Source organism: Myodes glareolus, chromosome 22 (assembly GCF_982192425.1).
Source record: "Myodes glareolus chromosome 22, mMyoGla1.1, whole genome shotgun sequence".
Lineage (NCBI taxonomy): Eukaryota > Metazoa > Chordata > Mammalia > Rodentia > Cricetidae > Myodes > Myodes glareolus.
Window position 1 is genome coordinate 42206328 of NC_142047.1, and position 18400 is coordinate 42224727.

Genomic DNA, 18400 nt, shown 5'->3' on the forward strand with positions numbered 1-18400 from the left:
TCTCCATATCAGCTCAATATATCCAGCTGGATTTCATCCTGGCGGCTCTGCCTTTGAATTTATATTTCATTTTCCATATTTCTTCCTACATATCAAAGATTTTTTTCTAAAGAAAAGTTGCACATATCCACCAAAGAAAGTGAAGATGAATACATTGCGTTTAGACAGAAAATATAATTAACTTCGTTTTTTAAAAGATTTATTTCTAGGTCTCATTACATGTCCATGTGTATGTTGTGGGGGGATGGGTTGGGCTGAGTCCAGGTACCTGAGGAGGCCAGGAAAAGAGTGTTGGATATCCTGAAGCTGGAGTTACAGGGCTATTATGAGCTCCATGATGTGGGGGATAGAACGAAATTTGGGTCCTTTGCAAGATGAATGCACAGCCTTAACTACTGACTGATTCACTTCTCCAACTCATACAAGTTTGTTTGTTTCCTCAATCTCTAAACTGATGTTCCAAACTCTTTCACATTTCCCACCTATTCCTTGTTTTGAGTATTTGTAAGCGTTTAGAGAAAGTTTCTTCATCTATGCCCCTGTTATGAGCAAGGCAAGGAATGGTTTCTGAATGAAATAATCGTTTTTATAAGAACAGTCGTGCTGCATAGACACAGTGTGTTTGGGTCTCTAACTACTGGAGACTATGTAGAATGCCAATCTCAGGGTGAAATTGGCTAGGCCGTTAATGGGAGGAGGAGCAGGTTGCAAGGATCCACTATAGAAATTTTTTGAGTCAAAGTAACTAGGTGTTAAAATTTCAAGATGCAAAAATATTACGTAACTAATCAAGGTTTTTCAGATTCTTTATGTACTACTTTAGCCGAGGATAGGATTTTGGATGCAAGTGTGTGTTTTTGTTCTGGGGGCATTTCTATATGACGTTTTCCTGCTGTAGGTTGGAAAGAAACCAGGGTTTCAGCCACTGCAGAGGCTTTCATCCTGGGCTCATACTCTGTACATAACAAGGGAAGTGGTTTTATACGAAATTAGTGATTTTTTTAAACAGGCACAGTACTAAGTGGAAAAATTACGGTTACAGTATTCCTTGCATGGCATGAATTTGTTCTTTTTTGTGGTTTTTGAAACAGGGCCGTTTTGGAATGCAGCTTCCTTTAATACTGAGGCTTCCTACCTCCACTTCCCCACTTTTCATGGAGAGCTCAGTGCTGATGTGTCCTTCTTTTTCAAGACCACAGCCCTATCTGGGGTGTTTCTAGAGAACCTGGGAATCACCGACTTCATACGGATAGAGCTACGGTGTAAGTGTCCTTTCCAGAAAGTTTTGGGATACTTTCATTTAGTCCTGAATTCTTCAGTTAACACTTAGAAGCTCCTACCTCTTGGGAAAAAGATCTGCTTTGCAAAAAAAAAAATAATTTAAGTGATAATTCCGTAAAAATATTGATAAATTCATTAGCAGTGGAAAAAGTTTTTAAATTGAAGTAATTAAAATTTTAAGACAGATTTTCAGTTAATGAGTAATATTAATTACAAAATTATTTAATGAACCACTGATTATTTTGATATATTCAGCCTTCTATTAATAGAACAATCTCAAATGCATGTTTCATGCTGTTAAATTATATAAACTTTGAATCAATGAAGCCATTATTTTGTATAATCAATTACAGATGCTAGCTTTGTGCTCTCTAAATAGTCTTAATCTTGGTCAATATGAAAAATTAAGTGAGAGGATGAACTTTTAAAAATCTATTATTTTACCCCAAAATGTATCTCCTGTGTCCTTCCACATCAGGGGAGTCATATCTATTTGGATGCCATTGTTCCATCCTAAATGCATACCTTGTGTCTAATGATTGCTGTGTGGTGTTGTCTTAAGTGTACTGGATACTCATCTGGAAAACCCTCACTTCTGATATCTCCAGCGCCCACAACAGTAACCTTCTCGTTTGACGTGGGAAATGGACCGTTTGAAATCTCAGTGCAGTCACCCACCCACTTCAATGACAACCAGTGGCATCATGTGAGAGTTGAAAGGAACATGAAAGAGGCATCACTTCAGGTGGATGAGCTCTCGCCAAAGATACAAGCTGCTCCCAATGATGGCCATGTCCTTCTACAGCTCAATAGTCAGCTCTTCGTGGGTAAGTTGCTTTTTCAAAAAAAAAAAATAAAAAAATGAAAAAGGAAAACATTGAATGTATGCTGCATGTCTGGCGATGAGCTACTATAAAATAATCTCAACCTGAAAAATGATGATAAAGAGCTAGTAGCAGAAACAAAGCAATACTTATTGGAAACCCAAATTCCAGTCTGTGCCAGGTACCCTATTCCTTCTCCTTCCTAATAACCTACTCATGCAATAGGTATTATCACTATCCTAGAGTAGGATGATAGATAGATAGATAGATAGATAGATACATACATACATACATACATACATACATAGATGATGATAGATAGATAGATAGAGAAATGATAGATGATAGATAGATAGATAGATAGATAGATATGTAGATAGATACATAGATACATAGATACATAGATAGATGATAGATAGATAGATTCGAGAAATGATAGATAGATGATACATAGATAGATAGATAGATGATAGATATTTAGATATAGATATAAGTTAAGAGACTCAAATATCTCTGTGACTAATCCTCACTCTGCATACTTACCTCCTTAATATATAGAAGTTGCATGATTCGTTAAAGTTTGTGTATTACATTTGGGGCTTTTAGTATGATCTTGGAAATGTTTATTTCTCTCCTCCCAGAAATGAGGGGCCCTTGTAATGCCAGCCAGAGCCAACTGCTGTTGTTTCTCAACCCATACACCTTATACCCAAACAAGGCCGATGATAGGAAAGAAAAAAGAAAGACGATACTCAGCTTCAACAGCTTCTTTTCTACCTGGCCCATTTTTTTTCCCAGCTCTCTCCTGATACCTTGCTTTATAGTGTCTCTCCCAATGTCCATTGACTCAACATTTGCAAGGCGCCAGACTGGAATTCCTCTCCATGTGTTTAATTTTCCTTGGCTTCTTTGCTAATTACTTTGCAGAAGTTATGGACCATGAGGTTCAAGGATTATCTTTTATGTGATCCCAACTCATACATTTTAATGTAAACAAAGACCCAGAGACACGATGAGGCAGGATAAATGATGAATTGTCAAAAATTATACTCCAGACATCTTCAACGGCTATATTTAGAACAGAATTCATCAGCTTCCTGCTTACACCTTCTGTTGCCTAACCATGTTATTAGCTCCCTTTCACTGAAAGGGATGAGCTTGCTGTGACATATCTGACAAAGACACATTTTGGTCTTCTAATAAATTTATGTCCTCATTATTTCCATTCTTTATCTTTTCTCTGAAAACAAATGTACTGACTAGCTTCCGCAACTGAAGCACCCTAGTAGGCAGTCCCCTCACAAGTTTGTGGTCACTCAGCTGGCTTATTTAAGAGTATAAAAACAACAAAGTACACCTGAGCAGAAATATATAACTTTTCTCTTAATGTCATACTGTAAGCTCAGTCAGGAAAGGGACATAGATATTTCTTGAATTCCAAAAAAGTAAAAAAAAAAAAAATGAGAGATGGTCACAACAAATAGTACTGCAATTTAAAATCTGTCACTGGCTTGGAAATAGCCTTACTATTCTTGGAAATTGAGAAGGCTGAAATTGTCCTCCACGTTTCAGTGAAATATGCTGCAGTTTGCCTGTAGATGACCTTTCCTCCTTGGGAGGAATCTCAACTTCCCAGAGATGGCAACACTATATATTGTACCTGATAGGAATCCTGGCCTTAATTTGATTTCAGGTGGCAGTAATGAAGTAGCGTATGACATCAGAAAACTGCTTGGAACAGGTTCGGGTCCTTTGCTATCAATCATATGCAATAATTTGAATAAGGATCGAAGAGGTTTCATCTTTATGGAGGCAATTAGTCGGGCCTTTGACATCTCCATATGTGTTCAGGCTTAAAGTGGCTTTGTCGCTGCAAAATTTTAACAATGGAAATCTTGATGATGTTTAAATCAAAGGCAGTGGGGGAAAATAGATCTCTGCCAAAAAAAAAAAGTTCTATTTTCAATGAATTAAGATCTTCATTTGTACTTATAGGTAACCGGGGATACAATGACATGATGTACTGTAATGATACCTGACTATCAAAATGCCACCTAAGGGGCTGCTTCTGTTGCTATGCCTGTCATTGAGCAGACCACTCCCAGGAGAGGACAGCTTGCTAGTTCACATAACAATGTGCACCCACAAAATATTAGTCTGCCGATTTACAACCTCCTATCAAACAAATCACAATATATCTTTCTTATTTTTTTTTTTAAGGTTTGCCAATAAAGAGTTTTCCTTACAGGCAGACTCCATGAGAGACAAATTATAATTAAAAAGGTTACACTGAATTAGACCTCAGTGGGTGGCATACTAGCAAAAAATCGGCAGTAATTAGAGAGAGTTTAATGAAGCACTTGCTATGAGCAAAAAGTCCTCTGCCTTCCTATGAGTGTATTTCAGTAGAGGAGGTAAGAGTAGCCAATGGTGAGAATGAAAGGAAGATATGGTACATATGTATTTATACATGTTTATATATGCATGTACACCACACACACACACATGCACACACACATGTATACTTCAATGATGAAAAATGTGAAGTAGAAACAGAACCTGGAGAAGAGTGCATCGGGTTGATTAGTGTTGGGAGTTTCCATTTCAAACTGGCAGGTGGGGAGATGTTAACCCTTGAGTTGAACCCAGAGGAAGTAGACTAGAGATGAACTTCTGAATGGTAGAATCCTAAGTGGTGATAGTGAGTTAACAGAGCTCAGGAACAAGAATAAACCGATGTGGCTGGAAAGAATGAATATGAGGGAATGCAGCGGGAAGCCAGGTCGAGCTGTGTATGCACTGGATCATGGCTGGCCCTTGCATGGAATGTGTCTACGTGCTAAGGGATGTCAAGACCCAGCTTCTTTGTTTCTCTATTTCCCATTTACTGCAACAAGGAGCAAACCAGTGGGAGCAGGCTATTGCAGATCTGCATGACAGCTCTCAGCAGCCCCAGCTGACGTAGACTTGTTGAAGCAGAGCGGGAACACGTTTCATGTGCAGCTGCTTACAACTTGCAAACGAATTGGTTGTTACTGTCAGCATTTGTTGACTTTCCCATAACCAAATCCTCACATGTAAGGTGCTTCCTTGTGGGTCTCTGAGTTCTTCATAATGCTTCTAGTTTTCAATTTCATTTGAAGCGAGCTTTTCTTTTTTTCTTACTTTATTTGAATTCATGGCAGTGATTAAAGTTGGTCCCTGGCCTCATATCTCTAATAAGGCCCAGCCTATTGGAGGAAAGCTGTGAAAACATCTTACAGCCTTCCTCCCCTTCAACAAAATCCCACCAGCCCTATAGTCATATGCTCACCAGGAAGCCTGGTTTTTCCATTCATAGAGAATGTTTAACACACGTTATGTGTCAAGGGTCCGTTTGCTTGGGAACTCTTGCTTCGCATACTAATAAATATGAGAGTTAAGTCTCCTTCTCTCCTCTAAGTTGGTGGTTATATGGGTGACTGAGAATCTCTGCATTAATACAATGTAATTGATTTTCTGGTTAAAATTTTAAAGGGTAATTTAATACCCTTTACTTACAAGTTCGAGAGTTTAATTTGTAGTTCATCCATCCATCATAGGAATGATTATGACTAATCAGTATTTTCAAGTGTGCATAATGACTGTCATTTATATTTGGGTGTAGGGACAAACTAGTGAAGTCAACATGATTGTGGAAAACAAGACTACAGTTTTCAGCATGACTTTATTCTAATAAAGATCCTTAAGGGTGGAGAGTGGAGAAAATAAAAGTATTTGCGTTCATATGGAAGCCCAAGCTTACACGCATGAAAAAAGTGGAAGTCTAACTTAGGTGTAGACTAAGAGTGATTTATTCACTGGTCCAGGATTTAGCTGCAAAAGTGCCTCTTGCATGGACACAAGTCTGTAGGAAGTTAGAGTTGCTTCATCTGCTTGAAACGCAAGAAATTTCAATAGCCTTTTGGAAGCTGTTTCTTGATGTTAACTAAGTCTCTCTCTCTCTCTCTCTCTCTCTCTCTCTCTATATATATATATATATATATACACAAATAGAAGTTGCAGATCTTAATTTGACCAATCATTGTCTCCTTTTCACAGACCAGGATCCTGACAGTGTTCATTGGCATTACAAACACATGAGATTTTAAAATTTTTAAATATTGAAAGTTTGCATCATCTCTTTGCAGTGGCCAGTGTATTGAGACAGCATAAAAGAATTAACTGTGTTTACCCAATGGTTTGCCCTACCCCTGCCTCTGAAGACCAACCAACCAACCAGTGTGTTTGCACGACAGAGCAGAATTTGAAGCGAGAGCAGTGCCCCCACTTCTGAGGAAAACCAACAGAAATAGATAGAAAAAAACAACTAAAAGCTGTGAGCTACCTGGGCAACAGCTGTTTGTGACAACTGAAACTGAACTCAGGAAGTGATGGATACAACCAGAGGTGTTCTATGCTAAGAGGCGAGAAACAGGCTGGCTTAGGTAACGTCAGAATGGTTATCTGCACCTGAGGTGACTCCAAGATGCTGTTCTCACTGCAGGAGGGATAAAAATGAACAAAACTTTTTGCAGCAAGTGTATAATAATTAGGTTGGAAACTACAGCATCAATATGATAGACATCTTTCCCCTCAAAACTCCCAAACATCATAACATAATGAAAAATGATGACTATGTGTTCTCAGCCCCAACTCTCTTTATTTGATGATGCGTGGATTTGAACCCAGGTCCTTGTGCATGCAAGTCAAGTGATCTATCACCAAGCCATGTCTTAAGCTTGTCCTTCTCCCTTCTTGTTCTTACTTGAGGCAGCAGGTCTTTACCACCCCTTTCTTGTTCTTTCACTTGGTCTCTGGTTGTGCACGTGTGCACATGTGTGTGATTCATGAAACACCTTAAACCGTCCTGCTCAGAAATGCTGTTCATCTCCTCGGGGAGGCTGAAAATGCTCAGCGTGTTGAGCCTTTGTCCTTGACCTTGAAAGAACACTGAAAACAAAGGGATAAAGGTCACTGCTGCTTGCGCTCACCAATGTTCTCTGACCACGGAAATGATGGGGAGAAAAGAATCAATCATTTTTTTTTTAACTGAAATGTGACAGTGGTCATTTTCTATTTCGGTTTGTAAACTCAGCATTTTTCCCCCCAGAAGCTTCTTAAATTAGGCCTGAATTGATTTTCATTCAACCAGCTCTGCAATTTTCGTTTCCTGTCTAAATTCTTTCACTGACAAGTTTCCATACAAGTTAAACTCCATTTGAATAGTCTGGGACAAGGGGGTGGAAGGAAGGACCCCTGATTTAGGGAGGAGTCAGTTATGTCACATTTGGGTTGCATCAAATCAGCAAACACATGGTGCAAGCAGTCGCTAAATGTCCCGCACAGCGGTTGATACTGGAAACAGTATACGAATCACATTGAGGCTCCAAGCTGTAGTTCTCCATATTGGTTCTCTGTATAAGAGTATCCCGCGTGTTCTTTTGGGAAATCCAAAATAACCAATACAAAGATATATTTCTTTAGTAGTTTCAAGATTGAATATTACAAATTCTTCCTTGTAAGTTTGAGGGAGAAAATGAACATGTGCTTGTATTCTGCTGAGCGAATCTGAAAGACCATAATTACTTGATCATAGAACTTACATGGACTGACCAGGTGATGTAGCCACGTGTCCACTGATCACAAGAGTTTTACAGTTTATGAGGGGGCTATTCATATTTGTTTCTCATTTCGAACTCGGTCACCCTTCTTCTAAATAGTAATTTAAAAAATTCTTTCCCTGTTTGGGATAAGTCTTTGTCATATAAGCTTGTCATCAATATCGTCTAGATTTTTATAAATTCATCTTTTTATATTGTTAAAAGTGACTTGAAAGTGCAAGTTATTAATTATGACATATTCTTAATATTTCCTTTTTGGACTTTCATTTTTGATATGCTAAAATATAGTCATAGTAAGAGACTATCAAATAGTCTTATTGTAATAATTTTTATTTCAGCCTAATTTTCTTTGATAGTAATTGTGTTTTCTCATTAAAACTACAGCAAAACAAAGGTTGTATTTCTTTTGTGTGTTCATATCATTTGTTTTAGGCATTTTATTTCTTTCATTGGGATACTTTTTTCATTATCTGTCTGAAAACCTCTGAGTAGACTTTTCTATCCTCAGTAGGAAGACCTTAACACCCCTTGACTGAACACAAAATCTTAAGAGTAGAACATACAACTATGTGCCTGATACTGCTAACGGCTCATTTCTTTGAAATATACTCTATATGTTCAAATAAGAGAGCCATGATTTAGACCAAAAGACCAAAGTGACTTGCTCTTTGCCAGGGCAATAGCCTCTGGGCCAGGTTTGGTTCAGGCAAGAGACCGGACATTCTGCCTATGACAGTCTCTCTTATACAAACTGCTTCATTTACCCACAGTAATTCTTTAAACATGGCGGACATTGGTTCTCTTTCCTTCCGTGCTCCCGGAACTCTGTACAATTAAGATCACTATTTGACATAACTAAAGCTAAGCTTCTAGTGTGGCACTCTTCTGTAATTCATATCACTGTTTCTGCAAGGCTGTCTTCCCTCAGGACGCTGTGCTGGGATCAGGCACTAGATCCCAAGCACTTCTAACCTCCTGGCATGGTTATGAGCCCAGCTTGTAGTCCCTGCTGATTTCTTGCTCTAGAAGGGCTTGTGAGTGGGACTTGATCTGTCTTCCTCTACCGCAGTGTCAAGATCAGAGGGAGCCTATCATTTTTATAGGCTTGAATTTAAAGATACAGATAGCAATCATGAGCTCTTTAAGTCTCTAAGGATGCTGGGGCAATGAAGTTGTTCTCATTATCCTCAACAATATTCCAGGAGAGTGTGTGAATAGTTTGTCTTTTTAAAACAATCAAAATTTAACCTCAAAGGTCTTCTTGCCACAAGTAATGAGAAATTGGCCCATGAAAGAGCTGACTCCAATTCTGTGACAAAAAACACTTGTCACTTAGAAGAATTTTCTGAGAACAACAAATGTGTTGGAAGAATAAAACCCACAGGTATTCCTAATTCATTTCCTACTCAACAACCTAGCCAGGTATTTAGGTATGAGACCTTGGTATTGTCATGCATGTGGAATGACTCAGTTAAATTCAATCTCACAGAAAGGTTAGGCATTCACGGCACAAGATACTCAGTGTTTGTAAAGTTCCGGAATTCATTATGTCTGATCCAGCATGGCAAGTAAATTGATAGAAAATTAATTGGAAGATAGTTCCCAACAAAATAGCTCAGCAGAAACATCCAGAATCAATTAATCAAACTGCAGCTCATTTTAATTGGACATACTCTAACCCTGGAAAGGCACGGCAATCTTTAATTAAGCTTTCAAGCACAATCCTATCTACATGAGACATGTTTCTCAGAAGACTTCTGTGACTGACTGGAAACCCAATAGTACAGTTACAAATCCTCACACACGCACAATGCAGCTTTGTCTAATTAGATATGATGTTTTCAATAAAGGTGGTATTAAAATAAGTTTATTAGGTAAACAGTAAACTCTTTGAAAGTGTGGAATTAAGAAGTTCTAGTTTCAAAGTTAGATGTTCATCACTACAACAATATTTAAGATTGTATTTCATATTATATATGTATATACATATTAATATCTTTTCTGTTCATTACTCTATACTCTAGCATAATTCTAGCATTTATTTCTATATATACATTAGCGTCAGATAGTAATCATGAACGTCTCTCTCTGAATATATTAGCAAACTATTAGCTCTTTGAGAACATGATCAAATGCATATACTTTTTATATTTCCAGTATAAGATATGAAATACCACGAAGAACTGTTAAATAAGACACAGAGAATGTAAATACAGTTCAAACCAAAGGTGACTTGAGGCAAGGAAGAAACTGGAAGTATTTTCTTCTTTGACCCAATTTTGAAGTTGGGAGAAGTGAGACTGCTTTGTGTTGATGACCACACGTGTTTCAAACTAAATGCATTCATTCTGTTATTTCCTCGTTATACTCACAAATGTCTATATATCTCTTACTTCTCTTCATGAAAAATAAGTAAGAAAAATTAATTAGAATAAATGAAAATGGACTATATTTAGTTGTGAAACCTAGAGTTGCTTAGTGTTTACGCTACTAGAAGAACTGAACAAGCCCCTGATTTACAGTGATGTCGTATGTCAGAGTAACAGACAAAAACAAAGTGATTTTCTATTGCTATATGCTATGAAATATCTACCCTATGGTTTTATGTAATGTAACATGAAACAATTAAACTACACCCAAGATGCAGTTCTAGCTCCTCCAAAAGGTTCCCATGCCAAGGGTGATTTGGCATAGATGGTAAGAAAATTCTAAAGTCTGCTAAGAATGCAAGAAGAATTGAGCCTCAGGCGTTCACTAGTTACTAGTTCACTAGCTAGGAAATAGGTATGCTAAGCAGGTATGAAGCCAAGATGAATAGCAACTTGATGTAGAGCGAAGAGAAATGTCCTGAGAACACAGGCGGGTGAGAAACTTTGAGAATCACAGAAGATTGTTCAAATTTGGTTGAATTAAACACAAAGATTGTTAGCTGTTCTAAAATTCTGAATAAAATCAACACCTTCATTGACATACCCTAAAAGAATGCCCAGGGCTTGGTCCCTGTTCTCCTAATAGCATAAATAATAGCTAAGGAACTCTAGGTTCAATGACTAAATATAGTATATGTGAGAGAAAAAGATGAGAGAGAGTTCACAAAATGTCTTTCTCCCTTTTCTTAATAGTCCCTGTATTACCTATAGTATTTTGCCACCCACATTCAGGGAGTGTCTTCCCTCTTAGTTCTTACTTCCTAGAAACATCCTCCCAAACACACCCAGAGGTATTCTCCATGTCTCAATTCAATGGACTTGATAATATTGAAAGCTGAAGGCTGGAAGGTGTTGGGCTCTACATCACACTCTACTCCCTCTGAAGTTACATACAGGTGACAAATATGGTCCATGCCATCTGAAGCACTTTGTATCCTTTGCTGTAGAGGTGTTCATGATGTAAAATGAAGTTTGAATTTATATTGCTATTTTGTTTAAAGCAATTTGGATAGATGTCATTGCATCTGCAAATTTGATTTCTGAGTAGTGTGAATGCTCCCGAAGCTAAACATTCTTATCAATTCATTCTTCACGATCTCTCATTAATAAGCTCTTATGAATTTATTCAGAAATGCTCTTTGATTTTGGCCTTCATTCTTTATCTCAGAGACCCAAACATCTCTATGGGTCAAAATCTAACCCTCCTCAGTTCTGGAGGAGTTCCCATCTCCCACTCTGACATTATGTGATTGAAGGAGTGATTGGAAGGGTGGATACAGAAGTTACTGGTTATTGTATAGTTGTGATGTGTCAAGCATTTTTTCTATGTGCTATGCAGCAGTGACTGAAGTAGCCTCTGTCTGATATGTATTCAGATAAAGGAATACATACAGAGTAAACTGGTACAATGTAAAATTCCATAGATAATTTTGTGCGGCTTCTTTAAAAATCTGCACTAAATAATGTTGAATCTCTGAGAACAGTGAGAGTCTATGGGTTTCTGTTAGATTTGGAGGCAGCTATGTTGTGACTTAGAAGAGGATGAGATGAACTTATTCTAGGAGAGGCTAATTCTCATTCTTTCAACTTTGTCTAGGTTAGAACCCCTTGAGATTTCCCCATTCCATGTTAGCATGACTTTGCCAATGTCCAGATCTTTTTTGGACAGTCATATTGATGTATCATAGATATAACTTCTCTACGGTTTCTAAGAAACAATCTCAAAGACTTATTTGTACTACGACTCTGACAATCTCTCACTCCCCCTTTTCTGTGATGTTACCTGAGCCTAAAGTGTAAGAGATATAGTTGAGGTTTATCCACTGGGTATGGGCTCTATACCATCTGATGATCTCTGCATTATGACCTGTGGTTTTCTGTAATATTGTCCATTTGTTATAGAGAAGCTTTTTTTGATGTGAGTTGAGAACCTCACTTCACTGTGGGAATAAATATAAGTTTTAGAATGCAGTTATAAATTAGGAACAATGGAAGTCTAGTAAAGTGATGGTAATAGGTTCTCTTTTAAGATTCATAATCTTATCAGCCCCAGGTTGTTGGCTAGAGAGCTACTGGTTCCTACAAAAATGGGTACCACTATTGCACCACTATTTCCCTGTCAGTTTCCTTTCCAGGTTCTGTTAAGATTAGTCTCAAGTACAAAACAATGAATATTAGATCAACTTTTAAGAAAATGTAAAATATACTAAAAAGTATGAGTAATAAAATAATACTCAATAATCATCTTTTGGTGGATATTAAATAAAAACTCATCCCTATGAATGTATTACTAAGGATTCCTAAGAAATACTTGTCAAATTTAATTATCAGACTAATGAAGGTCAAGATCTTAAGTATATTTGTACTTACCATGGATATATGTGTGCATGTGAGTGTATGTTCATATCTATGTACACATACTCACATGCATGCACACACATACATTCTTTAAAAAGAAAATAACAACCCACTGAAACAAAAAGCAAAAGTACACAACCATGGCAATACACGTTATTTGGATAGAAAATGAATGCCTAGTCCTAATTTTGTTCTTTGAAATAAAGAGATGAGGAAAGATGGCTTCTCCAGTATAAAGCTTAATAAATAATTTTCAGAAAACAAGTGTGTAGAGTTAGACATGACTCATCGACAGAGACCTTTTCTGGTAAGTATGAGGACCTAGGTTTGATCCCGGGAAGAAATGACAGGGAAAGAAGCAATCGAAAGTTCCAAGATTAGAATTCGTGGTGCATCTTTCTGAGTGCCAGTGTTCATTAATAGTTGTGTTTCACAGTTTCCAATGGCTCCTCCCATCGGACTGCTCAATTCTCTAACATCTCATCACAGGTTTCCCTCTTCTTCATTGGGTCCTTCCTTTGTCTGGTCTTTAAGTGAAGGAACACGTTTACATCTGCCGTGTTTTTCTTGTAGGTGGGACCGCCACCCGGCAGAGGGGCTTCTTAGGATGCATCAGGTCCCTTCAGTTGAATGGGGTAACCCTGGATCTGGAAGAAAGAGCCACAGTGACCCCGGGGGTGCAGCCAGGTTGCAGAGGACACTGTGGTAGTTATGGAAAGTTATGTCGCCATGGAGGGAAGTGCAGAGAGAAGCCCAGTGGTTTCTTCTGTGACTGCTCTTCCTCTGCCTATGCAGGACCATTCTGCTCCAATGGTAGGTGTGCCTTGAGATTGTCTCCCTGTGAATAAGACACTTGGAAGGTGTGTGTGTGTGTGTGTGTGTGTGTGTGTCTGTGTGTCTGTGTGTCTGTGTCTGTGTGCATTAAAATATTCTTTTGATAAGTGGTTTTTGTATGCCAATCATATATTAATCCTTGGACCTTTGACTCGGTTCTGAAAAAAATACTTGTCTACTGTTAAATAGTCACAAATAGTAGCTGTAGTGATATTTCGTTTGCATTTTAATAAATGAAGCTTGCCTGAAGATTAGAAAGTAAAACACCTCCACTGGTCAACCTTAGAGACCAGGCAGTGGTGACACAAACCTCTAATCCCAGTAGCCACACTAGTTTGCCATAGAAACCGGGCAGTAGTGGTGCATGTTTTTAATCCTGGAACTAGAGAGGAATATAAGATGGGAGAAGACAGCTCTCAATCAGTCTCATTATGAGGATTCCTGGAGGCAGGATCACCATTTCAGACTGAGGCAGAGGTAAGGAAGAGTGGCTGGATGTTTTGCTTTTCTGACCTTCAGATTCAACCCAAATATCTGTCTCTAAGTTTTGGTTAATCATGCTCCAAATAGCCTTTAGGTGCCTTCAATGCTAGCCATTAATCTCCTTTTGATTTTTCTACTATTAATGTGTTTAAAAAACAGGAATGTTAACAACCTGTCTTATGGAGCAGTTCTTGTTTTTAACACATCTAATACTGTCCAGAGTGTATTTTTTTTTGGGTGAGCACATTCAGCAATGCAAAAATCTACAGAAAATTTGTGTATTTATTTTTCTAATTCAAACAAATATTTTCTACCAAATACTGATGTATAAGGAAATAGTGACCCTCTGATACTTGGTGTGTGATAAAATGAATATCTGCTAGAGAATGAAAATAGCAGAGTATTTATTTACTGCTTCTCTTACTCACCAATCTTTGCCACAGAGGAGGAACAGAGCAGAGCGTAGTAGCAACTATCTGGATAACCTTCTCTGAATATACAGACACATACTACACTCTCATAGTGTTTCATAGAAGAGAACCGACATCCAATTAATTTAAATTCATTGAGTTTGTTGAAGTATCTCTGGGCTTCTTAATCTTCTCTTGAAGGAAGCTAAAAGAAATTGGCTCCAAATCAAAGCAACTTTGCAAAGAAAGTGCCAGGGGTTAGTTAATGAAAACCTGGCAAAAACTACACTTTTTGGGTCATCCCCTTTTACAAGGAACAACCTGTGATTTCGAAATCAATTGTGGTAATGACCACCCACCACTGGCAGTATTCCGGGAGACATTTTTGGTCTGAAGTGTGAATTTAAGACCTTATTGAGGCTGACTTTCCTTCATTTTCTAATTGAAGTTTCCAGTTCTTTCTAAATGTAATCAGGAATGTTATGCTACAAGCATACATTATACTATATAAGTTATATTATAAATACTACAATTACTATATTGAAAATACCTAAAATGAGGTGGGTACTAACACATTGCTTTATGACCCAGTAAGTATGGTTTATAAAACCTATCAGCAACCAGATGCTTGTACTAGCAAAGAGAACAAAGTCTAAACATTCAAATCTAACATCTCCACTGACCTTTTCCATACACATGTATCTGCCTACACATATATGTAAATCTGAGATATTAACCTTCTATAGGTAAAACGTTATACTTGTTGAATTATTTCAAAAGAGCTGCATAATTTCTTTTGTTGAAACATGCTAAGAACACACCTCTCTCACAAATAATGCTAGACTTCACTTTCTTTATACGGTGCACATCAAATATGAAAGCAGTTAATATAAATATTAAGGTATTTCTTCTTATTGATACTGAAATGGAGGGGGGAAAAGTCCTCATTTTTCCAATTTTCCTATCATGAGAGGATACATGCATTGTAGCTACAAAGCAATAGATGGATGTTAGAATTTAAATAAGAAAGTAGATGTTCAGGGAGGAACAAGACAAGAAGCGTGGCTTATGTGTGAACTTGCATAAGAGAGCGCTAAGCTTCCAATTGTAAAGCCAGACTAATGAATTAATTATATGTCATTCTAACATAAAGGCATTTCACAAGCCATTGTGAAAGCTCCATTTGTTCGCCGTGTTATCTTAGCCTGGGACTGTTTCTCTTAGCTGTGTACTTCATTTTACAACAGTGAGATGTCAATGAAGGTAACTTGAATAAGATCCTTGGATGTTAAATTTTTCACAGTCAGTCCGCCTATCATTTCAGAGATTTCTGCATATTTTGGGTCCGGATCTTCGGTGATTTACAATTTTCAAGAAAACTATTCCTTAAGTAAAAACTCCAGCTTCCACGCTGCTTCATTTCATGGGGATATGAAGCTGAGCAGAGAAATGATCAAATTTAGCTTCCGGACGACACGGACACCAAGCTTGCTACTGTATATGAGTTCCTTTTATAAAGAATACCTCTCAGTTATCATCGCCAAAAATGGTGAGTGTGTTTTAGAGGAGTGGGAAGGTTGAATTAGGACACCGGGTGAGTAGAATACAGTTCCTTCTAGGGTGCTGGCTTCTAAACTAGAACAGGGAGAAAAACTGAGTATGTCTAAGTTTTCTCTTCCTTTCGAGTTTGAGTAGGATCTTACAGATTACTCTAGAAGGATCATTTAAGTACTTAACTTGTTTTTATATCTTTATAATTTTGATAACACTGTATCAACTATGTGAGGTTTTTGTTTGTGTCTATAAAATGTTTTATATGTGTTTAAGATTTTTAATTATTTGTGTGTGCATGTATGTGTATCCCCGTGTCTATAGGCTAAAGTGCAAGTGTCCTTGGTGGTGATCAGAGTCATTGTGTTGAAGTCCCCAGAACTGGTGTGGAGTTACAGGAAGTTGCAAGCTGCCTGACCTGGGTGCTGGGAATAGAACCCAGGGCCTCTGCAAGAGCAGAGTGCCCTTCTAACTGCTGAGCCACCTCTCTACACACTTATATTTTATTTTTGCCAGGAGCTCTTAAGTATTTTATATGACTTTTGATACAGCTTTAGTATTCTACTTTAAAATAAAATATCTCCTTGTGTGTAACACAGATTGTCTTCTAATCAAAGATAAAATGTATTCAAGGAGTGTTAATGGACCAGTATTATGCACAAAAACGTTCAGGAAATGACCTATTGGTCCTAACAGATGATAATGTAGTCGTAGGAACGGTTGCTATATTTGTACGGGGTGATGGTTTGCGGGTTCTGGAATGTGTTTGCTACAGAAACCTTGTTACCAGAAATCGCTTACTACCATTTTATTCTGTTCTGTGTGTGGATGAAAGACGGATATTTTAGAAGTAAATTCTCCAGGTGAGAAAGATAAACTGGCATACAAATATTCAACCGTATCGACTCACTTAAATCAAGTGGCCCAAGGGCGCTGATTGCTACAATAGGAATAATTTCGTTCCATGGGTGCCTCCAGTGTCTGCTTCGAGCTCAAAGTTTATCTGCACATTGAGGCTATTTTTTTCTTTTTCTGTTAATTCAGGAGGAGTTCTGTGAAACAAATTAATTTAAATCTCTGCAGGCAATTGAATACTATTAATTTGAATAATAAATTTGGCCAAAAGTCGTTCATTTCACTTTAATTTCATTCCTAAGTTTATACTCCTGGTCCCTTGGAAATGAGTCTCATTTTGTATAAATCTACATCTGCTCAAAGTTTCATCCCTCAGTTGTACTTCTGTGTGTGAGATGGATATTTAAAATAATATGAGGTTCTATTAAAATAATGTTATTGCAATATCACCTTATACATGACATTGCATAAATACTGGCATTTTCATTTTTCTGTGATAGAATATGGTGTTATTATTTGCACATTATAATTTCAGAGTTAAATTTAGAGATGAAGTTAAAGATTTACAGGAGTCAGTTTACGGACAATATGTCTACTCTTGATTTAGAAAATATTGTAATTTCACGTAGGAATTGACTTCTAGGACTTAGTTTTGGGTGACATACCCAAATGAGTGCTAGTGAATCTTTTTCTAGAAGTGACTATATAAAAAATTAAAAGGATTCAGACATTTCATAAGTTGTTTATGATGGTCTTTTTACTAACATGTGCCTTCTCTCTCCTTCAGGAAGTTTGCAGATAAGGTACAAACTAAATAAGTACCAAGAGCCTGATGTTTTCAGCTTTGACTTTAAGAGCATGGCAGATGGGCAGCTTCACCACATAAAGATTGCCAGAGAAGAAGCGATGGTCTTTGTGGAGGTAACAGACATTCTCCAGGGGTCACACGACAGCCAGGCATGGGGCACTTAGAGCAGAAACATGGTCCTGAATCACCTGAGTGAAGACACCTTCCAGTGGTCTTCTATCGATAAAATCAGGCCAAAGACAAAATCATCAAATGTGATCATGTATTTTTCCCTTCTATTTTCGTTTTTAACAAACCTATCTGAGATAGTATTAATATCTGATGCTTAAAATGCCAAGCTCTGCCTGGTTTCCTTTTGTTCAGAGAGGAAACGATGTCTAGTTTCTCAGAGACCTACTGGTAGGACCGTCAGTTGTCTTGGGAAACCCATTTACTTTAGATGGGTATAAATGCAGCAATCATTCTACAACAGAAAATAATGACGGAAATATCAGAATGAGTTTGAAGAAAGGATGTGATTCACAGCAAAATGGAATTATTCACCTTAGCAGCTTTTTCAGAAAACCACTAATGTTTCAGCTCTACATAGAACAAAATTTCTTAGCTGCATGACTCCAGTCAAAACCCCACGCTAAGGGAAAGTACTGAGGTAAAAAAAAAAAAAATCACATGTCTTTTTGTTGAATTTACCCATTTTTGGTTTCTTATGCGGTGGAGCTAAGTAAAGTAATAAAAGGGAAAGGTTATGGAATAAATGGGTATCTGTGCATGAATTAAAAATCATCAGATTTTGAGTGACTAAATTTCTAAATTTCACTTTCTTAAACTATTTTTGAACCATACTAACAAGTTCTTGTCTTTTTTTTTCTTTCCTTCATCTCATATTTTGACACAAAACAATGGTCATTTGGATGGCTATATTTTG

At 37.5% G+C, this 18400-nt stretch overlaps 1 protein-coding gene across 1 annotated transcript in view; it reads left to right on the forward strand.

Moving 5' to 3' along the window:
• Cntnap4 (contactin associated protein family member 4) overlaps positions 1-18400 on the forward strand; it is a 298020-nt gene that overhangs the window by 253739 nt on the left and 25881 nt on the right. Inside the window, exons 16-20 of the mRNA XM_048437330.3 lie at positions 1092-1262; positions 1890-2108; positions 13108-13347; positions 15586-15810; positions 17455-17588. Of these exons, the coding sequence (XP_048293287.3) occupies positions 1092-1262; positions 1890-2108; positions 13108-13347; positions 15586-15810; positions 17455-17588 (989 nt within the window). The remainder of the gene's footprint in view (positions 1-1091; positions 1263-1889; positions 2109-13107; positions 13348-15585; positions 15811-17454; positions 17589-18400) is intronic.